Source organism: Oncorhynchus kisutch, linkage group LG26, assembly GCF_002021735.2.
Source record: "Oncorhynchus kisutch isolate 150728-3 linkage group LG26, Okis_V2, whole genome shotgun sequence".
Taxonomy (NCBI): domain Eukaryota; kingdom Metazoa; phylum Chordata; class Actinopteri; order Salmoniformes; family Salmonidae; genus Oncorhynchus; species Oncorhynchus kisutch.
The window spans coordinates 23,326,311-23,350,320 of NC_034199.2; the positions used below are offsets into that span (position 1 = coordinate 23,326,311).

General features: G+C 41.3%; 1 protein-coding gene across 1 annotated transcript; it reads right to left on the reverse strand.

Moving 5' to 3' along the window:
- Window positions 1-17,740: 17,740 nt before the first annotated feature.
- On the reverse strand, window positions 17,741-22,730 carry LOC109871196 (gastrin-releasing peptide receptor). Its single transcript, XM_020462017.2, has 3 exons — window positions 22,201-22,730; window positions 19,679-20,024; window positions 17,741-19,534 (listed from the first exon to the last, which is right to left on the reverse strand). The coding sequence occupies exons 1-3, from the start codon at window positions 22,605-22,607 to the stop codon at window positions 19,145-19,147; spliced, it is 1,143 nt and encodes a 380-aa protein (XP_020317606.1). The 5' UTR covers window positions 22,608-22,730; the 3' UTR covers window positions 17,741-19,144.
- Window positions 22,731-24,010: the final 1,280 nt, after the last annotated feature.

A 24,010-nucleotide genomic window follows, 5' to 3' on the forward strand; every position in this document is an offset into this window, starting at 1 on the left:
AATAGATAGTGGGTTGACTGTTTTGTATATCTTGGGTTAATAGATAGTGGGTTGACTGTTTTGTATATCTTGGGTTAATAGATAGTGGGTTGACTGTTTTGTATATCTTGGGTTAATAGATAGTGGGTTGACTGTTTTGTATATCTTGGGTTAATAGATAGTGGGTTGACTGTTTTGTATATCTTGGGTTAATAGATAGTGGGTTGACTGTTTTGTATATCTTGGGTTAATACATAGTGGGTTGACTGTTTTGTATATCTTGGGTTAATAGATAGTGGGTTGACTGTTTTGTATATCTTGGGTTAATACATAGTGGGTTGACTGTTTTGTATATCTTGGGTTAATAGATAGTGGGTTGACTGTTTTGTATATCTTGGGTTAATAGATAGTGGGTTGACTGTTTTGTATATCTTGGGTTAATAGATAGTGGGTTGACTGTTTTGTATATCTTGGGTTAATACATAGTGGGTTGACTGTTTTGTATATCTTGGGTTAATACATAGTGGGTTGACTGTTTTGTATATCTTGGGTTAATACATAGTGGGTTGACTGTTTTGTATATCTTGGGTTAATACATAGTGGGTTGACTGTTTTGTATATCTTGGGTTAATACATAGTGGGTTGACTGTTTTGTATATCTTGGGTTAATAGATAGTGGGTTGACTGTTTTGTATATCTTGGGTTAATAGATAGTGGGTTGACTGTTTTGTATATCTTGGGTTAATACATAGTGGGTTGACTGTTTTGTATATCTTGGGTTAATACATAGTGGGTTGACTGTTTTGTATATCTTGGGTTAATAGATAGTGGGTTGACTGTTTTGTATATCTTGGGTTAATAGATAGTGGGTTGACTGTTTTGTATATCTTGGGTTAATACATAGTGGGTTGACTGTTTTGTATATCTTGGGTTAATAGATAGTGGGTTGACTGTTTTGTATATCTTGGGTTAATACATAGTGGGTTGACTGTTTTGTATATCTTGGGTTAATACATAGTGGGTTGACTGTTTTGTATATCTTGGGTTAATACATAGTGGGTTGACTGTTTTGTATATCTTGGGTTAATAGATAGTGGGTTGACTGTTTTGTATATCTTGGGTTAATACATAGTGGGTTGACTGTTTTGTATATCTTGGGTTAATACATAGTGGGTTGACTGTTTTGTATATCTTGGGTTAATACATAGTGGGTTGACTGTTTTGTATATCTTGGGTTAATAGATAGTGGGTTGACTGTTTTGTATATCTTGGGTTAATACATAGTGGGTTGACTGTTTTGTATATCTTGGGTTAATAGATAGTGGGTTGACTGTTTTGTATATCTTGGGTTAATACATAGTGGGTTGACTGTTTTGTATATCTTGGGTTAATAGATAGTGGGTTGACTGTTTTGTATATCTTGGGTTAATAGATAGTGGGTTGACTGTTTTGTATATCTTGGGTTAATAGATAGTGGGTTGACTGTTTTGTATATCTTGGGTTAATACATAGTGGGTTGACTGTTTTGTATATCTTGGGTTAATAGATAGTGGGTTGACTGTTTTGTATATCTTGGGTTAATAGATAGTGGGTTGACTGTTTTGTATATCTTGGGTTAATACATAGTGGGTTGACTGTTTTGTATATCTTGGGTTAATAGATAGTGGGTTGACTGTTTTGTATATCTTGGGTTAATAGATAGTGGGTTGACTGTTTTGTATATCTTGGGTTAATACATAGTGGGTTGACTGTTTTGTATATCTTGGGTTAATAGATAGTGGGTTGACTGTTTTGTAGCCTTTATCTTTTATGAGGTTGCTGTATTTTGATGACATTTTTAACGAAATTATTTTATTCATCAAAATTGTTTTGTTTTGTCATAAACCCCTTATGTTGTAGTGGACTTGTGTTTATGTAATTGAGTAATATTACCGGCAGAGGGAGCCCCATCACATACTGTATCTGACCCTGGTCCATTCCCCTGCTGGATCTCTTGGACAAAAGGCAAGTTGTCTGGGGACCAGACCTGGGAAGAAAATAGTTATATTTTAGTAGTTTATTTGAAAATTAGATTTTTTCAAATACTCAATATAGTCGACTATAGTTCACACAGTTCAGGCAACTATACTGAACAAAAATATAAACGCAACATGTAAAGTATTGGTCCGATGTTTCATGAGCTGAAATAAAAGACCCCAGAAATGTTCCATATGCACCAAAACCTTATTTTTCTCAAATTGTATGCACCAATTTGTTTAAGTCCCAGTTAGTGAGCATTTCTCCTTTTCCAAGATAATCCATCCACTTGACAGGTGTGGCACATCAAGAAGCTGATTAATCAGCATGATCATTACGCAGGTGCACCTTGTGCTTGGGACAAGAAAAAGACACTCTAAAATGTGTAGTTTTGTCACACAACATAATGCCACAGATGTCTCAAGTTTACACTAGGGGTGTGCCCAGTACTCGGGAAAAACGAGTATAGTAACGGGATATTTTCTCAATATGATTATGACTCAAGTATTCTTTGTAATTATCTGTTAACTGAACAAAATTATTTTCAGATGCGTGCTGACAGCATCTTGCTTTCACTCAAACAGTGCGAAGCACTGTGTGCTCTAAACAACTAGTGGCTAGTCTTCTGTCTGTAAAGAATGAGCGGGGTATCGGTTGAGCCTGCTGCAATGATTGGATTAGAACAAGCGGCTCTCCCTCCACAGCAACTCTCATTTCAGACACGCGCACCTCTGTTGCACTCACTCACAGGAAGTAACTAGATTGAACAACAATGACCAGCTACGGATTCTGATTCATACACAACGTTTGGAGTTCTTCATCTCCAAACAGTGTGTATTAATCAGAATCCAGTAACTAGTCATTGTTGTTCAAATGAGTTATTTCCTGTCGACTTTGCTGAAGCCATATTGTTGTTTTGGTCTGTCTACTTGGCGTTGTTTATTAGGCTACTTTGTCTGTCGTTATGTGTGTTCCCTTGGCAACCATGAATACATGCCACTGATTATCCTAGCTTCATCTAAATCTGTGTCTGGAATAAATGCAGACAGTAGTAGCCAGCCATGCATTAGGCTATTTATTAGTCTATTTCGTTGATAATTGAATAGGACTAAGTAAGTAAATCATGTGCATTTTCATCTATCGGGTTGTTTACCTTTGAACAATGTGTGTGAATGAGTGAAAGAACATAACAATACACATTTGAGGTATAGGCTTTACCGGCTTTTGGTGAAACTATTCCATTTGAAATATGTATTTCAAAAGAAACATTGAACATCTATTAGCCAAATTATAGAGTAAAAGCAGGCGAGCTTGTTCTCCTCTTTTTGGCAATGTTCTGGTGTTTTGTGGTGTAAAACTGAGTGTGTCGAGTATAACACGTCAACCCTATTACCCCTAGATAGACAGGCTAGAAATGTATAAACAATTTTTGCATTCAATTGCAACTCCCTGTTGCACACAACAAACTTCCATTCCTCATGTCACAAGAAGAAATCTTCAACCCTGTTACATTATTTGACACTTAATAGGCACTTACTATAGTATATATTTTTTATTTTACCTCTTGCGATGGGAAAACATGTTTTTATGAAGTTGAACATGTGCTCTTTTATGACAGAATGTAATTAGGTGAAATCAAATGGAAGAGGCATAAAAGATGAGATGGGATGCGAGGAGAGTGGGGGTGGAGAGGAGCAGAGGAGAAGTGTGTGTACATACCTGGTGTGGCTGCAGGGTTTTTCCTCTCCTGTGCTCCTCTTATGTCAGTTTAGATTGAAAAGGAAAAGGTCATAACATCAAATGCCTGATGGCCAATCAGGTCTCATTAAGTCTCATAAAATTGAGAGTCCTTCAGCCTACCGTCCTGAAACAGAGGTCATCAATAGTTCATCATCACATTAGGCATCACTGGATGCAACAGTAACCATAACGACAATGATTGTATTGATAATGTAATAAGTATGTATCCTGTCTATATATAGCTTTTGAAAGTGCAATACAATACAGCAATAATGACATTCAGGGAGTCTGTAATAGTGGTAATTATTAGAATTACAGGTTTGTGTATGCTTTATTAGTTTTGGCCCTGCATTATGTCGAAAATCCACTTGAAAGCCCCAACACAAAAAAAAAAAAAAAGTCAGGCAAATAGGCTATAGGGGGGAGTGGAGTAAGTTGAGCCACCCTTGTTTCTATGAAACCATACACAAAATTAATAATTTTACAAAATATTTAGGAAGAGTTCATCATTTAATGGAGTCTGTGAAGGAAGAAACCACATGGATAAAGTGGTAAACTGGTTATGTAAAAAAAAAAGAAGGATTTTCACCAAGTCAAATTAATTGATTGTGTTAGAGGTTTCATGATGTTTGTATCTAAACCAAAGTAGATCATTTAAAGTTAGTTCTGTACGTCAGTTAGGGTCTATGGAGGCTTCAATATGAGATCCTAAACCTAGAATGAAAGTGCACCCTTGTAGCTGTGTAGGCTAGTATATTCAAAATGTTTGCCTTGGGATAAGTTGAGCATATTGACGTGTTTTCTTTCTAGGCGTAATGCAAGGCATTACCGCTACGGTATGAGGTAGCAACAGGGCCTGGCCTATGTTAAAGCTTTGTTTTAAAGTACAAAGTGTTTGTTAGGTGTTAATCCTGCCTGTGTTAAAAAATGCTTATAATTATTAAAAGACAAAAAAGTGATTGTGATTGTTTTGAATTGTGAAATCAAGATAGACATGTTTTTAAAACAGTAGTTGTACTCTAAGGCTTCATGCCATAATTACTACCCTGTAGCACTCACATCTGTACTCATGAAATCCTTTGTATGGCTGGTTATGGCACACATCAACTCCATCATCCCAGACACCCTAGATCCACTCCAATTTGCATACCGCCCCAACAGATCCATAGACGACTCAATCTCAATTGCACTCCACACTGCCCTCACCCACCTAGATAAGAGGAATACCTTTGTGGAAATGCTGTTCATTGACTACAGCTCAGAGTTCAACACCATTGTTCCTTCCAAGCTCATCACCAAGCTTAGGACCCTGGGACTGAACACCTCCCTCTCCAACTGGATCCTGGTCTTCCTGACGGGCCAACCCCAGGTGGTGAGGGTAGGCAACATCACCTCCGCCACGCTGACCCTCAACACAGGGGCCCCACATGGGTGTGTGCTTAATTCCCTCCTGTGCTCCCTTTTCACCCATGACCGCATGGCCACGCACAACTCCAACATCAGTCAGTTAGCTGACGACACGACGGAGGTGGGCCTGATCGCCAGCGACGATGAGAACGTCTACAGCGTCTACGGTGCTTCTACACCTGCATTACTTGCTGTTTGGGGTTTTAGGCTGGGTTTCTGTACAGCACTTTGAGATATCAGCTGATGTACGAAGGGCTATATAAATACATTTGATTTGATTTGATTTGATTTGATACAGGGGGGATGACCTGGCAATGTGGTGCCGGGACAACAACCTCTCCCTCGACGGGGCAGCAAGTTTTTCTGTGTCCAAATCACTAAGGACATAAAATGGTACACACACTCCGTGCCTCTTCCCCCCCGGGAGGTTGAAAATGTTTGGCATGGGCTTTCAAATCCTTAAAAAGGTCTACAGCTGCACCACTGAGAGCATCTTGTCTGGCTCCATCCCTGCTTGCTATGGCAACATTACCGCCCTCGATCAAGTGGTGCAACAGAGGATGGTGTGGACAGCACACTAAATCACGGGGGCCAAGCTCCCTGCCATCCAGGACCTCTATATCAGGCGGTGTGAAAGGAAGGCTCGGAAAATCGTTAAAAGTCTTCATCAGTCAAAATCTGTTTTTTCATGAAATTGGATGATATTTGAAGACCAAAGTATAAAAAATGACTGTTGCTTCTTCTACATTGATAAAGTTTGAAAATAAAGTTACTGTTCCCTTCCTCCATTTTAAACACTTGGATACATTATTAAGGATACATTATTAAGTGGACAAGGTGACATCACCTTAACTATCATTTTAATACACCTTTGGTAACATGATATTCTCTTACCTAATTTATATAATTATCGACCTTGTAACCAACATCGGAGAAGGCGTGTTTGCAGAGGGGCATGGTTTATATAGCTAGATAGCTACTCTACTGGTGCCAAAATTTGATTGTATAATATAAAAATATAATTAAAAGTTTACCCTATTCATCTATGGTCATCTACTTATATGTTTCCCCTTTCATCTGTGTCTGGTGTTTGCTAGTTACTGGCTAGCTAGGTCTTCATCTGTGTCTGGTGTTAGCTAGTTACTGGCTAGCTAGGTCTTCATCTGTGTCTGGTGTTTGCTAGTTACTGGCTAGCTAGGTCTTCATCTGTGTCTGGTGTTAGCTAGTTACTGGCTAGCTAGTCCTTCAGCCAGCATGGAACAAAAGGGGGCGAGGGTTATTCAAAACTCTGATGCAGTTGTCAAGTCAACACATCTGTAGGTGCTGCTGTGAACTGCAATACAAGATAATATTTGTTCATTATATTGTCTTTGATATAAAATACAGGTCTAAAAATATATACAGTACCAGTCATAAGTTTGGACACACTTACTCATTCAATGGTTTTTCTTTATTTGTCCTATTTTCTACATTGTAGAATAATAGTCAAGACATCAAAACTATGAAATAACACATGGAATCATGTAGTAACCAAAAAAGTGTTAAACAAATTAAAATATATTTTATATTTGAGATTCTTCACAGTATCCACCCTGTGCCTTGATGACAGCTTGGCACACCCTTGGCATTCTCTCAACCAGATTCATGAGGTAGTCACCTGTATTTTAAGGAACAGGTGTGCCTTGTTAAAAGTTAGTTTATGGAATTTCTTTCCTTCTTAATGCGTTTGAACCAATCAGTTGTGTTGTGACAAGGTAGGGGTGGTATACAGAAGATAGCCCTATATGGTAAAAGACCAAGTCCATATTATTGCAAGAACAGCTCAAATACACAAAGAGAAATGACAGTCCATCATTACTTTACTTTACTCTTCATTAGATTACTTTACTTTAAGACAAGTCAGTCAATCTGTAACATTTCAAGAACTTTTGTAGTCGCAAAAAACAATCAAGCACTATGCGCTATGCCTCTGTTGCAGAGGATATGTTCATTAGAGTTAACTGCACCTCAGATTGCAGCCCAAATAAATGCTTCACAGAGTTCAAGTAACAGACACATTGCAACATCAACTGTTCAGAGGAGATGACGTGAATCAGGCCTTCATGGTCAAATTGCTGCAAAGAAACCACTACCAAATGACAAATGATAGTCCCACTCAGAAGAAGAGACTTGATTGGGCCAAGAAACATGAGCAATGGACATTAGACTGGTGGAAATCTGTCCTTTGGTCTAATGAGTCAAAATTTGAGATTTTTGGTTTCAACCGCCATGTCTTTGTGAGACGCAGAGGAGTTTACCGGATGATCTCTGCATGTGTGGTTCCCAACGTGAAGCATGGAGGAGGAGGTGTGATGATGTGGGGGTGCTTTGCTGGTGACACTTGTGATTAATTTAGAATTCAAGGCACACTTAACCAGCATGGCTACCACAGCATTCTGCAGCGATACGCTATCCCATCTAGTTTGTGCTTAGTGGGACTATCATTTGTTTTTCAACAGGACAAAGACCCAACACACCTCCAGGCTGTGTAAGGACTATTTGACCAAGAAGGAGAGTGATGGAGTGTTGCATCAAATGACCTGGACTCCACCAACACCCCACCTCAACCCAACTGAGATGGTTTGGGATGAGTTGGACGTGTGAAGGAAAAGCAGCCAACACGTGCTCAGCATATGTGGGAACTCCTTCAAGACTGTTGTAAAGGCATTCCAGGTGAAACTGGTTGAGAGAATGCCAAGAGTTTGCAAAGCTATCTTCGAGGCAAAGGGTGGTTTTTTGAAGAATTTAAAATCTAAAATCTATTTTGATTTGTTTAACACTTTTTTGGTTACTACATGGTTCCATTTATGTTATTTCATAGTTTTGATGTCTTCACTATTATTATACAATGTAGAAAATAATACAAATAAAGAAAAACCCTTTAACGAGTAGGCGTCCAAACGTTTGACTGGTACTGTATATATACTGAGATTTTAGAGTATTCAGGAGTGAGGCTCTGGAAGCGCTGGACAGGCGGGAGCACCTGGAGGGAGGAGACGGAGAGACAGCCTGGTGCGTGGGGTTGACACAGGAGGCCTGGTGTGTGGAAGAGGTCACCGGATGGACCGGACTGTGGAGGCGCACTGGAGGTCTCGAGCACAGAGCCTGCACAACCTGTCCTGGCTGGATACTCCCTGTAGCCCGGCAAGTGTGGCGGGGTGGAACAGACCACACAGGCCTGTGCTGGCTTACCGGGGACACCGTGCGTAGGGCTGGTGCCATATAAACAGGGCGGAGGAGACTCACTGGAGACCAGATGCGCTGAGCCGGCTTCATTATTCCTGGCTCGATGCCCACTCTAGCCCGGCCAATATGAGGAGCTGCGATGTAGCGCACCAGGCTATGCCTGCGCACTGGGGACACCCTGGCTCAGGTCTCCTACCTGACTTAGCCACACTCCCCGTGTGCCACCCCCCCAATAATTTTTTGGGTCTGCCTCTCGGGCTTCCTTGCCAGCCGTGTTCCCTCAAAGCGCTGGCTCCCTTTACCTGCTGCCTCCGCTCTCCTGGCTGCCTCCACCTGTTCCCATGGGAGGCGATCCCTTCCAGCCAGGATCTCCTCCCATGTGTAGGAACCCTTCCCATCCAGAATGTCCTCCCATGTCCATGAGTCCATTCCACACTGCTCCTGGTGACCACGCTGCTTGGTCCTTTTTTGGTGGGTAGTTCTAAGTGCTAAAGAAAATAGCAAAGGAAAGTTTGAGGGTAATTTTTTTTCATTTGCCACATACAAAAAAAAGGTATTTCCAGTGCAAACATATTAAAACAGGATAAAAAAAAAAAATGTGGAATGCATTTTAAACTACTAAGTGCAAAAGTTCCAAAATAATTTCAAATCCTCACTCTGGCCTCCTCATCAGAGAGGTGATGGACGTTGATATGAGATCTGAGGGTATGAGGCATGGAGGAGACGGAGGGGCCGAACAGATTTAATAAAAATGCAAATGCTATTATTGTACATACAGGTTGTGAGCGATGCAATTTTAGGATAATCTATTGAAGGGATTTGGCAACTCGAGCCCTGGCAATTTGACCGGTAAACTCATGGGCACAATAGCAATGGCTGCCAGTCCTATGGTTGGCTGCGGCTGTCAGTTTGCCTTTTGCTCAAATTTTGATTACTTAAATGCATTGCCAGTTTTGAAACTTCCGAAAAAGCTCGCACATGAGCAAGATGGGAGCATAATGTTCCCTACTGAAATCTCTATATTATAATTGTTAGGATAACTACATTTAAAGTTGGTTGCTTACCATATGCTGCAGAGGGACAAACGAGAGCAATGAGAAAACCAATTTTAATCCATCATGGAAATAAAAGCTCTGAAAACAAATTGCTACCTATTTAAAATGAAGATGGAGAACAAGCTTTGAAGGGAAAGTACTGGAGTTTTGGTTCAGGAACAGCCAACTAGCGCAATATTCAAAACATACAATATACTCGCAGCGAAGCCGCTCAACAACTTCACAACACCTGTCATCCAACAGACTCCCATTCAGAGCGACATACAGAAGCATCCAGGGTCAACGCCCTGCTCAAAGGCACGTCAACAGATCTCCCACAAGCCCCGCCCCCCAAAAAACGGGGAATTGAACCCTCCAAGAACCCCCCCACAGTTCCCCATAGCTGTCCCTCAACCATCTGAGACCCCTCCCACAGTCACCGCCCACAAGAAAAAGAAAAAGGAGATAATAAAAAAGAAAGTGAATTCCATTCCCCACCCCTAAGAAGGATAATGCACCAACAACTAAGAAAATTAACTGATGAGAAAAAAGAAAGACAGAAAAAAAAGAAGAAGAAGAAAACAGAAAACAACAATGCAAAAAAAAAACTAAGGATCAAGGACAACTAAAATCATAACAGCAAGGCCAACTGTATATGTTTGAGTGCATATCTGGCACTATTTACATATGTGTGTGTCCGGTATGTGTGTATTTGAATGAGAGTGTGTGTATGTGCATGTGCACAATCACCTGCATGGCATCAGCCTCAGGCAAACCGGCATTAGCTGTAAAAACACTGCCCCTCGGTGTCATTCAAACTTCCTTTTTATTTTGTTTTATTTTGATGATTTTTATTTTTTATCCTTTTCTTTGACCATCATTCTATCTTCTGCCCAGCAACTCCACTCCCACTTGTCTCCAGTTCCACATCCCAACCCTCAGCTTCTCTCAGCCCATCCCACCTATCTCTGCTGGCCAAAATAATATTGCGATATTGTTAAAACGATAAGATACGATATATCAGCTCGGAAAATTCCAGAAAATGATAGCTTTAGAAGCTTCTGATAGGCTAATTGACATAATTTGAGTCAATTGGAGGTGTACCTGTGGATGTATTTCAAGGCCCACCTTCAAACTCAGTGCCTCTTTGCTTGACATCATGGGAAAATCAAAAGATATCAGCCAAGACCTCAGAAAAAAAATGTAGACCTCCACAAGTCTGGTTAATCCTTGGGAGCAATTTCCGAACGCCTGAAGGTACCATGTTCATCTGTACAAACAATAGTACTCAAGAATAAACACCATGGGACCACACAGCCGCCATGTCACTTAGGAAGGAGACGCGTTCTGTCTCCTAGAGATGAACGTACTTTGGTGCGAAAAGTGCAAATCAATCCCAGAACAACAGCAAAGGACCTTGTGAAGATGCTGGAGGAAACAGGTACAAAAGTATTTATCCACAGTAAAACAAGTTCTATATCGACATAAACTGAAAGGCCGCTCAGCAAGGAAGAAGCCACTGCTCCAGAACCGCCATTAAAAAAAAGCCAGACTACGGTTTGCAACTGCACATGGGGACAAAGATCGCAAAGATGCTGCGCAGGGTGGCAGCATCATGTTGTGGGGGTGCTTTGCTGCAAGAGGGACTGGTGCACTTCACAAAATTGATGGCATCATGAGGGAAGGAAAATTATGTTGATATATTGAAGCAACATCTCAAGACATCAGTCAGGAAGTTAAAGCTTGGTCGCAAATGGGTCTTCCAAATGGACAATGACCCCAAGCATATTTCCAAAGTTGTGGCTAAATGGCTTAAGGACAACAAAGTCAAGGTATTGGAGTGGCCATGACAAAGCCCTGACCTCAATCCTGTAGAAAAGTTTGGGGCAGAACTGAAAAAGCGTGTGTGAGCAAGGAAGCCTACACACCTGACTCAGTTACACCAGATCTGTCAGGAGGAATGGGCCAAGATTCACCCAATTTATTGTGGGAAGCTTGTGGAAGGCTACCCAAAAACGTTTGACCCAAGTTAATCAATTTAATGGCAATGCTACCAAATACTAATTGAGTTTATGTAAACTTCTGACCCACTGGGAATGTAATGAAAGAAATAAAGGCTGAAATAAATCATTCTCTCTACTATTATTCTGACATTTCACATTCTTAAAATAAAGTGGTGATCCTAACTGACCTAAACCAGCGATTTTTTTTCTCGGATTAAATGTAAAGAATTGTGAAAAACTGAGTTTAAATTTATTTGGCTAAGGTGTATGTAAACTTCCGGACTTCAACTGTTGGTTACATTTTAAAACAGTCTCACACCTATCCTTTTAAACACTGGAGGGTTGAAGTTTTAACTCTGAGGTAAACACTAATGATCAGGCACTATTTTTTTAAAAGGAGAGAAAAAATACAATAAGATGTTTTGTTCAGATTCAGAAAGGTTCTATGTAGAACCCTTCTTGCCTTCCAAGGAATCCTTGATGCACCCAAAGAATCAACAAAGAACCCTTTCTTACAAAAAATGGTTCTTAGGATGAGAAAGGTTCTAGGTTGAACCCTTTGCCTTACAAAGAACCCTTGTGTCACGTTCTGACCTTAGTTCTTTTGTTACGTCTTTGTTTTAGTATGTTCAGGGCGTGAGTTGGGTGGGTTGTCTATGTTCGTTTTTCTATGTTGTGTTTTGTGTTTGGCCTGGTATGGTTCTCAATCAGAGGCAGGTGTCGTTAGTTGTCACTGATTGAGAATCATACTTAGGTAGCATTTTCCCACCTGTGTTTCATGGGTGATTGTTTCCTGTTTTGTTGTTTGTGTCACCATTCAGGACTGTTTCGGTTTTCATTTTCATTCACTTCGTTATTTTTGTATTTTGTCGTGTTCAGTTATTATTAAAGTAACATGGACACTTAGCACGCTGCGTATTGGTCCGATATTTGCTACTCCTCCTCAGACAAAGAGGAGGAAATCCCTTACACCTTGTCTTCCAAAAAGGGTTCTTGGTAGAACCCTATCCCTCTGCAAAGAACTGTAGAGAGAAGAGCAAGTAGCTGAACTCTGGTTTTCCATTCTGATAACAAAAATAGCCAGTTGATTTTGGCAGTTCTGCTCGTGGTCTGGTTTTTGCGTTGGAACACTGACCGTTCTTTTCTTCCCAAAGTGATTAGGGTGCTACTCTAAATATACTGCAGCAGTTACGGGATGGAGGAGTTTTTGTTGGAGAGCCAGTGTGCTGCTAAGCGCTGCTGTGCCTTTGTAACAGTGTCCAGAAGCAGGTGTTGGATGAAAGAGATACACCTGCATGGTGGATATTGGCCTGCTGATATATCTTGGGTTTCTGGGTAGAGGCAGCTTCAATTTGGTGTCAATCTGTTCTGTAGTATCATATGGTTCTCTTGATACTGTTCTCTAGTATCTTTAGGACATCTGAAAATTCTGGATTTTCAGTCATGCAGAGCAGGACATTCATGCACATTTATTAACAAATTTACTTTTACAAATAACAATCTAATGAAGTGAGCATTGCAAAAGGACTTGACAGCATGCAAGAGAGAATGACCTATGATATAATTCCCCCTCAGGAGACTGACCGCAAGGCTGACTCCAAGGATCTGACTGCAAGGCGCTACAGAGGCTAGTGCATTCGGCCCAGTACATCACTGGGGCCAAGCTTCCTGCCATCCAGAACCTCTATACCAGGCAGTGTCAGAAGAAGGTTCTAGAAATTGTCAAAGACTCCAGCCACCCAAGTCATAGACTGCGGTACCAGTACGCGAAATCTAGGTCCAAAAGGCTCCTTAACAGCTTCTACCCAGAAGCCATAATACTCCTGAACAGTTATTCAAATGGCTACCCTGACTATTTTCTTTGACCCACTTTTTTAAGCTGCTGTTACTAACTGTTTATTATCTATGCACAGTAACTTTACCCCTACCTACACGTACATATGACCTCAATTACCTCAACTAACCCATACCCCTGCACATTGACTTGGTACCGGTACCCCCTGTATATAGCCTCTTTTACTTTAGTTCGTTTAGCAAATATTTTCTTACTCTGCATTGTTGGTTAATAGGGGCTTGTAAGTAAGCATTTCACAGTAATTCCGTTTTTCCAACTGTTGTATTCTGTGCATGTTACAAATAAAAATGTATTTCATATATCTACAGTACAGAGTTGATCTAAAGTCAAGTATCATTCACAGTACGGAGTAATTCTGGTGCCCTCTGAGTCTTCCACTCTAAGAAAGTTTGTTGGTTGTTGTTTTGTACAGTGTGTCTCATACTTCTACTTGCAGTTAGCTCAGTTTGACTCCAGCCAATGTAAAACTACTAAATAGATTTCCATGAACTAGTAAACACTGTTATTTGCTCCGTGAGGGTTTCCCTAAAGGAGTGTACAGGAGGCTGGTGGCACCTTAGTTGGAGAATGGTAATGGCTGGAGTGCAATAACAGTAATGGTATCAAATACACAGTGTCTCCTGACCCCTCCTGTCTCAGCCTCCAGTATTTATGCTGCAGTAGTTTATGTGTCGGGGGGCTGGGGTCAGTTTGTTATATCTGGAGTACTTCTCCTGTCCTATTCGGTGTCCTGTGTGAATCTAAGTGTGCGTTCTCTAATTCTCTCCTTCTCTCTTTCTTTCTCTCTCTCGGAGGACCTGAGCCCTAGGACCATGCCCCAGGACTACCTGACATGATGACTCCTTGCTGTCCCCAGTCCACCTGGCCATGCTGCTGTTCCAGTTTCAACTGACCTGAGCCCTAGGACCATGCCCCAGGACTACCTGACATGATGACTCCTTGCTGTCCCCAGTCTACCTGGCCATGCTGCTGCTCCAGTTTCAACTTCCACCTGACTGTGCTGCTGCTCTAGTTTCAACTGTTCTGCCTTATTATTATTCGACCATGCTGGTCATTTATGAACATTGAACATCTTGACCATGTTCTGTTATAATCTCCACCCGGCACAGCCAGAAGAGGACTGGCCACCCCACATAGCCTGGTTCCTCTCTAGGTTTCTTCCTAGGTATTGGCCTTTCTAGGGAGTTTTTCCTAGCCACCGTGCTTCTCCACCTGCATTGCTTGCTGTTTGGGGTTTTAGGCTGGGTTTCTGTACAGCACTTTGAGATATCAGCTGATGTACGAAGGGCTATATAAATAAATTTGATTTGATTTGATTTGAAATACATCAAGCACATGGTTTCCATGTGTTTGATGCCATTCCATTCGTTCCATTCCAGACATATTTATGAGCTGTACTCTCCTCAGCAGCCTCCACTGCAGGAGAGTGACATACCAGATCACAGGACATCAACTGAACACCTCCCAGCAGGTCCAACTGCCTTGGATGAACTGAACAAATACAGTGCATTCGGAAAGTATTCAGACCCTTTCCCTTTTTCCACATTTTGTTATGTTACAGCCTTAAACTAAAATCGATTAAATTCATTTCCCCCCACTTTAATCTACACACAATAATGATAAAGCGAAGAAAAAAAGAAAAAAAACAGTACTCAGACCCTTTGCTATGAGACTCAAAATTGAGCTCAGGTGCATCCTGTTTCCATTGATCGTCCTTGAAGTGTTTCTACAACTTGATTGGAGTCCACCTGTAGAAAATTCAATTGATTGGACATGATTTGGAAAGGTACACACCTGTCTACATAAGGTCCTACAGTTGACAACGTACGTCAGAGCAAAAACCAAGCCATGAGGTCAAAGGAATTATCCGTAGAGCTCCGAGACAGGATTGTGTCGAGGCACAGATCTGGGAAAGGGTACCAAAAGATTTCTGCAGCATTGAAGGTCCCCAAGAACACATTGGCCTCAATCATTCTTAAATGGAAGAAGTTTGGCCAAACTGAGCAATCGGGCGAGAAGGCCCTTGGTCAGGGAGGTGACCAAGAACCCAATGGTCACTCTGACAGAGCTCCAGAGTTCCTCTGTGGAGATGGGAGGAACTTCCAGAAGGACAACACTCCACCAATCAGTCCTTTATGGTAGAGTGGCCAGACGGAAGCCACTCCTCAGTAAAAGGCATGGTGGTGGCAGCATCATGCTGTGGGGATGTTTTTCAGTGGCAGGGACTGGGAGATTAGTCAGGATTGAGGGAAAGTTGAACGGAGCAAAGTACAGAGGGATCGTAGATGAAAACCTGCTCCAGAGCGCTCAGGACCTCAGACTGGGGCGAAAGCTCCCCTTCCAACAGTACAACAACCCTAAGTAGACAGCCAAGACAATGCAGAAGTGGCTTTGGGACAAGTCTCTGAATGTCCTTGAGTGGCTGTTAAGGGAATTTTTATCTATAATGACTAATTATGTATACATTTCAATCAGGATGTACTAATCAGAATACTATTATGTTACTGCATATGTACTAATCATAATACTATTATGTTACTGCATATGTATGAATTTTCTTTCTTGATCCCAGTACTGAATATAATGTGTGTGAATGTGGTCAAGAGTTAGAACAATGACTGTCTGTTCCTTGGTACAAATGAATCAGACTGGCTAGAATGCTTATCTACACGAGAAAACCTTGACTCGTAAATTATATTAAATTGGTAGGGAGACGGATGTGGGAAGGCTTGAGATACAGCCTTTGTACTGGAACGGAGATGGCACGGGTTGGGGCTGGAACTAAGGACGTCATTTTCAGTTTATAACTTGTGGTAAACTGTATCTTATTCAGTACTCTCGTGAATAAACTCTGCTGTTTGACTTTAAGACTGGGCTCTGTCTATTATCATAGAATAAGGGTCTTACATATCCTTATGAATTGACAGAGTGTTTAATTTTAATTGGGTATTAAAACATAGAGCAATTTAATTCCTTTAACAGTGGCCCAGCCAGCATATCAAAGAAAACTCAAGGCTGTAATCGCTGTCAACGGTGCCCCAATTGATGGGGTAAAAAAAAACATTTAATTAATTTTAGAATAAGGCTGAAACGTAACAAAATGTGGAAAAAGTCAAGGAGTCTGAATACTTTCCGAATGTGCTGTAAATCACAATTTAGGCTTTAGCTACATGATGTATTGATTTGCCTGACAATGTTTTGTGAAATGTTCTGAGAGTTGTGAAAATGAAAGTACAACAGAGCAAGTTTAAATCGATTTGACAATCAAAGTGCTGAATAACAGAAAATAATTAGTAAGAGTTGATGGAATCACATCTTCACTCTATCACAACATTGGAATTTGAGAAAAAAAAGAATGGAAAATAGGGAATTTAAATGGCGAATGAATAGACCTACATAGGGCTGTGTCCAGCCTTAAAGACAGAAGGTTACGCTGCACGGAAAGTGAAAACAACCTTTGGAAGGCACACAATACTAAAGAACACACAGCTACTATTGAAACGATCGATGTAAAATGATAATAGGCTATGCAGGTCTAAGCACCATGCCTGCATATACACCAGAAGAACAGTGTGATTGCTAGTGTCTGCCATCGAAGGTAATTGATTCAAATTAAACAAGAGCTTCATTGATTGGCCTTAAAGGGGTTTTGTACATTGTGTTCTGCTCTTGTAACCATGTTTCAGTGGCCCCTTGTTCAATGTATTATTCCAGTCCAGTCAGGCACATGCACCGATAGAGCACTAGGTATGCTGGAGCACCTGCCCCTTTGCCCTCCAATGAGAAAAGGGTGTTTTTTTTAAGTTACGAGAAAAGAGAAGAAAAAAACGAATTGCCCATCAAACTAGATCATTTCTCATAGCTCCTGAATCTTTTGCCACCACAAGCACTGCAGCGCGTTGCTGCTGCTGTGCTTGTCCTCCTCGCACGCACAAATTACCCACCGGCGCTGAGCAGTGAGTTTGAAATGAATACAGCCAATAGTAGATTACTTTGGAGTTGCTTGCTAGTCTTGTCTCACGGTCAGGGACAGGGGCAGGGAACCAATTTAAATAAAGTAAAGACTAGTTAGCTTGTTTTGACAGCATAGTCTAGCTAACTAGCTGATTCATATAGCCTACATTAGCGATGATCAGATGATATAGCCCACCCCAGCAGTCGTTATAGCAAATATACCGTACTTAACTAACTACTTTCGTCTTTGGTTCTAGCTTGCTTAGCCTAACGTGTGATCAGTGAGTGTTTTGTCAGAAAATGAAGTACTATGTTAAAACCCTTATTTCACTTTAAGCACCTGCCCCACCAAAGGTCTGTGCATGGCCCTGAATCCAGTCCTAAGGGAGGATGTCCTGCATGCAGAACAAAGCCAGTGGTTAGAATGGTGAATACTGCATGTTCACTGGAGGGACATGCTAGGTGCCGAGGAAGAGGACAAGACGACGGTGCAGCACATTGAATCACTGCACACCACCATCTTGTAAATCCTTTAATCAACAATAAACATCATAATATACAATGAAAAACAATTTTACTGACAAAAAATATAGCCACTTAATTGTAACACAATAAAAACTTTGGCATTGAATGAGACAGCACATAAACATGTTCTATAAAGAAACAAATTAGGCCATTTGAGAGGACAGAAAATGCTCAAACAACAACAACATCCATTAATCCATGGATAATTACTTTTTATGTTTATCAAACACTGCGAAACACATGTATCACTTTGGACAACATAGAACTATTCTTGGGCACATACTCCCCTACATATTTATTTTGACAGCGAAGCTGAAACGTATAATTTGGCTCTATACTCCAGCATTTTGGATTTTAGATCAAATATTTTATATGAGGCGACAGTACAGAATGTCATCTTTTATTTGAGGGTACTTTCATGCATATCTGTTTTACTGTTTAGAAATGAAAGTACTTTGTGTTTCTAGTCCCCCCATTAGAGGGTATCATAAGTATTTGGGCAAATGCACTTATAGTGTATTACATTTAGTCTTTGGTCCAATATTCCTAGCACACAATGAACTACATCAAGCTTGTGACTACAAACTTGTTAGACGCATTTGCAGTTTGTTTTTCTTGCGTTTCGGATTATGTTGTGCACAATAGAAATGAATGGTAAATAGTGTATTTGGCCATTTTAACATTCGACCCAAACAGATACTGTACTCTGATGTGTACAATGAACTGTATACAGATATTTACATCTCCTCTTCCACCAATGCTGATATGTCTATGTGTTGAGATGTATATGGGTATGTAGATAGAACATTTCTAGGCCTTTGAAGCAGCGGTGACTACTCCTGGGAAACTGTTCTTGAGGAAATTGATCCTTCAATGTCGGCTACAGTATCTATCAAATCACCAAAGTTGTTGGTCTTTTACATCAGCTGGAGTTATCCCTACAGAACTGTCCTTTAGGGGTCGAAGTGTGTACACATTGGCAGTTGGCACTGTAGGTGGCACTGTACATTCATACTGTAGATGTCTGTTTCTCTCACTCGTCATTACCAACTCATCATTTACACCTGGTTGGGTAGTCATGGATCAATTTGGTTCAAATGAGTAACCAGAATAGAACTGCATCTCCAGAGGCCAGAGGCCAGTTCTGCCACATTGGTTTACATACGTGGCAGCTGTTTAGATTATAGATTCTAAATTTAAAATAAAACACGGATTTGTATCAATCATGGATCATTGGATGCATATAGACCAACATATCAACCATAGAATTAGAATGATGTATGATGCTTCAATATCAACACTGGGATATACAACACAGACCCACTATATGGGTTACAGTCATAAATTATGTTGCTAGCAGTGTGTCAGTGTTGGAATGGGACATTTACAAGTCTGGAGCATTGTCGCTACACACAGCCTTCCTGACAAACATGAGCCCCATGGCTGAAGTTATCCAGTGAGTGATTGGTGCTCTTGACCGAAGTCAGTCGCATGTTGATCCGCTTCGTGCCCTGAGCGTTACACCTGATTTGTGGGTGGCGGCAGCAGCGGAGCTGCTTGTTGAACTGCTTGTGGAAGCTGTTGCTGAGCAGGTAGAGGGCGAAAGGGTTGATGCAGGAGTTGATGAAGGCCAGGACACGGGCACACACACTGGCAATGAAGTGACCCAGGGACGTGTCCACCTGGCCGTAGTGGTAGGAGCGGTACAGGTAGATCACGTGACTTGGGAGCCAGCACACAGCGAACAGAACCACAAACACCAGCACTGTCTTAGCCAGACGTTTCCTAGACTCAATCTGTGGGGATGGTAGAGAGAACATCATTCAGTTTGAATTCCGAAGGAATTAAATACAGACATATTTAATTGACCTATTCCCCATGTTTCATTAAATGATAAACACCTAATCGTCCGTCCAGTGTCCAGACACACATTCACAAACCTGTTTCTGGATATGTAAGTGTGCCTCCACAGGTATGTCTGAGGCGCTCCGGATCAGACTGAATGCGATGAGGCAGTAGTACACAGAGATAATGATGAGTGGAATGATGTAGAAGATGAGGAAGAAGGCAATGGAGTGGATCTTAGGGTGCAGTTCCCCGGCGTTGGGGTAGGGGGCACATGTCACAAAGGTGTCATTGGTCTGGCCGATGTTAAAGGTGTGAAGATCGGAGAAGATCGCCTCAGGAATGGCCAGGGTCATGGAGAACAGCCAGATGGCTGCTGCTCGGAAGGAGATCTTAGCTGTGGACGTCTGAATGTCCATGGGTTTGACAATGGCCTTGTACCTGGGATGAGAAGAACATTCAAATTCACTGATGCTACATCATTTAGCAGACTTTTTTAAGGATTCTTTATCATTAAAGAAACAAGTGGCTCAAATGGATCAGGATGAAAAAAGTGAGAGAATTCAATGAAAGCAGCAGGTGTTGGTTAATGGAGTTTGATCATATCTATAATGAGAGAATAGGGACACAACATACATAAGGGTACTTCAGGAACATCAAAGACTGCTAGAAATGTATGAAATTTGGTCATTCATGAACAGAAACAAACAACTCTCCTAAGAAAACATATATTCCCTGAATCAAAGTCCATTGATTATATGGCACATCAAAGCTCTGATAATAATTATTCAACTTTAATAACAGGTGGTGTGTGACGAATGTAAAAGTAATAGCTATCTGCCCAGATTGGTTACATTATTGATATTTCCCTGAAATTGTGTTTTTAAAAGAGTGGGCATGGCAGGGAACTGCAGTGACAGATATGTTTTAATGTGTAATGTATTGAGTGGGTTGTCTGGATCTGTGTTCAATAAGAAATTAAGAAACAGAATTGACTTCTCTGGTGGCTATTCAACCTATATACTGTAGGCCAGTCTGATCTGTCGGCACTTCACTAAAGGAACATTCACGCTCTCTCTCTCTCAGCTCTGACTAATACCCTTCGTATAACCCTCTTAACTCTTTTCAAGGTTCCAATAGACTCAGCGATATGACGTAGGTGCACAAAGTAAACAACATAGTGGGTCAATTTCCTCAACAACTAAGAGCGTTGAAGTGCGAGGCTTATTAACGTCTCAGCTGTTTTGGTCCGGTACCAATAACGCAATAACAGCGTGACGATAACCCATGCACATCTGCAGCTACTGTTGCCGCGTTTATTCATGTCGGAAACTCGGGACCTCCAAGTTCAAATGAACCGAAGTTATTTGCGTATATCTTCCTATTGGTTGATTCTGAAACCTCCCTAGTCAGAAACTCGGGACCCGACTCTTCTACCTAGGTTAGGAAATCGGAAATGTCAGAGTTTCTGACATGTCATGAACGCAGCATATGTGTGACTGTGGGAGTGAAGTCTGTCATCTCGCTCATCGCAATATCTGCCTTGCTGCTCTTAGTGACGTAGTTTTTCTGAGTCTACCTGTAATATGTAACTCTGATGGAGAAAGAACCCTGCAGAACAGAAACAGAGGAGATGATAATAGTGGAATATAATAGAACAGAGCACAGTATTGCAGGCAGCTCAACAGTCAAACCCATTTCGTGTACTGTCTTCACCAAAGGCAAAAACTGTTTTCTTTATCTCCCGATGGCAATTCTGATGTTCTGTGTGGCCTGACAAGACACTTGCTAAGAGCCAAAAGTGTCAATTTAAGGACCATTTCTGACATTATATATTTATTAGTGCAATCAATGCCACAAATGGTGCCACATCTTGGACTCCTGAGTGGCGCAGCGGTCTATGGCACCGCATCTCAGTGCTAGAGGTGTCACTGGTTCGATTCCAGGCTGTATCACAACTGGCCGTGATTGGGAGTTGCATTGGGCAACGCACAATTGGCCCAGAGTTGTTCAGGTTTGCCTGGCGTAGGCAGTCATTGTAAATAAGAATTTGTACTTAACTGACTTACCTGTTTAAAAAAACACATACACACATTGTTTGTTGTCATCAGAAACAGCTAGGAAAACAAACTTTTCAGGAGTGAATTGAAATAAATAGAAAAGGAAACTGTTGGACTTCAATAACAGAATGAATTTGTCATGCATAAACTGGATCCATTTTTATATTATGTGGGGTTATTTTCTGCAGTGAAAATAATCTGCAACCAGGTTGAACATGTACTGTAATCATTACACACCTGCCTGCTCATGCTACCCTGCCAAAGTATAGTTTGAGTATAGTCAGAGCATTGGGCCAGTAACCGAAAGGTAGCTGGATGAATCCCCCAGCTGACAAGAAACAAAATATGTCATTCTGCCCCTGGACAAGGCAGTTAACCCACTGTTCCCTGGTAGGCCATCATTGTAAATAACAATTTTTTCTCAACTTGACATGTCTAGTTAAATAAAGGTTACTTTTTTACTTACAAATGTATGTATGTATAGGTAAAACAATTTTTAAAAATTTCACTTCACATCAGAGTGATCGAGAAAACACATTCAATCATACAACCCTTACCTATCTGCAGAGAGCGCAGTGAGTGTGAAAACAGAAACCCCGACGGAGGTGAGTTGGATGAAAGGGATGAGTTTACATCCCACCCGACCGAAGAGCCACTCGTCAGCGAGGTACCGACTTGCGTCCACCGGAGCGCACGTGACAAGCAGCAGAAGGTCACCGAGCGCGAGGCTGGACATGAATAGGTTGGGCACCGTCCGCATGGATTTAACGGCTATAAACGTTCTCATGAGCGTGACGTTACCGATAATTCCAATAATGATTAGTAGTCCGTAGACGGTGGCGATAACGATACCGGGCAGCCAAATGTAGGGCTCCTGGACCCCTGTCTCGATACCGGATGCCCGCGACAAGTTAAACATCAATATGTTCTCGGGGTTTAAAATGAATGAGTCCTCCAAAGACATAGTTGGTGTCTTTCTTGAAAGTATGTACCAAATATTCTTAAAGTTTCCCTTGCAATGGCTTCCTGTTCAATTAAATGGTGTGGCTCATAATGGTACTGTGTTACCAAAAGCAATTATGCATAGCCTAATAACCATCAAAAAAAGCTTATTTTTATGATGCGGTTTGACACACTGCTAGCCAATGTTGAGGGTTCTCTCATCACCCCTCATTGTAGATTGGGGGGGGGGGGGGGGGGGGGGGGGGGTGATGATGGCATGCGTCACTCGCTCCCTGCCCCATTTGGTGGAAGTCACAGTTGCTGTAGGGAAGACGATTTTTTTTTTAATGAGCGTGGCTTTATTTCTATTGCAGCATATTGGATGACAGTCATTCATATTCCATTAAATGTAACATCAATAGGTTTAGGCCAGTGGTGGAAAAAGTACCAAATGGTCATACTGGAGTAAAAGTAAAGATACCTTAGTAGAAAATGACTCAAGTAAAAGTCACCCAGTAAAATACTACTTGAGTAAAAGTCTAAAGTATTTGGTTTTAAATATACTGAAGTATCAAAAGTAAAAGTACAAATCTAAATAATTTCACATTCCTTATATTAAGCAAACCAGATGGCACCATTTTCTTGTTTATTTATTTATGGATAGCCAGGGGCACACTCCAACACTCAGACATAATTTACAAATGAAGCAGTTGTGTTATTAAGTGAGTCCGCCAGATCAGATGCAGTAGAGATGAATGTGGGAATTGGACCATTTCTTGTCCTGCTAAGCATTCGAAATGTAACAAATACTGTTGGGTGTCAATGAAAATGTAAGGAGTAAAATGTACATTGTTTTCTTTAGTAATGTAGTGAAGTAAAATTAAAAGTTTACATACTGTTACGGCTTTCTAGTTGTGATGAAGGAGAGTCGGACCAAACTGCAGCGTGTCGATTGCGATCCATGTTTATTTAAACAAACGTAAACACGACTAAACACGAACACTACAAAACAATAAACGAAAACCGAAAACAGCCTAATACTTGTGCAAACTAACAGAGAGTACACATAGGACAATCACCCACGAAATACAAAGTGAACTCAGGCTACCTAAATACGGTTCCCAATCCGAGACAACGAGAATCACCTGACTCAGATTGAGAACCGCCTCAGGCAGCCAAGCCTATACTAGACACACCCCTAATCAACCACAATCCCAATGCCTACAAAAACCCCAATAGGACAATACAATAACCCCATGTCACACCCTGGCCTGAACAAATAATAAAGATAAATACAAAATACTTTGACCAGGGCGTGACAGAACCCCCCCCCCCCCTAAGGTGCGGACTCCCGAACGCACCTCAAAACAATAGGGAGGGTCCGGGTGGGCGTCTGTCCATGGTGGCGGCTCCGGCGCGGGACGA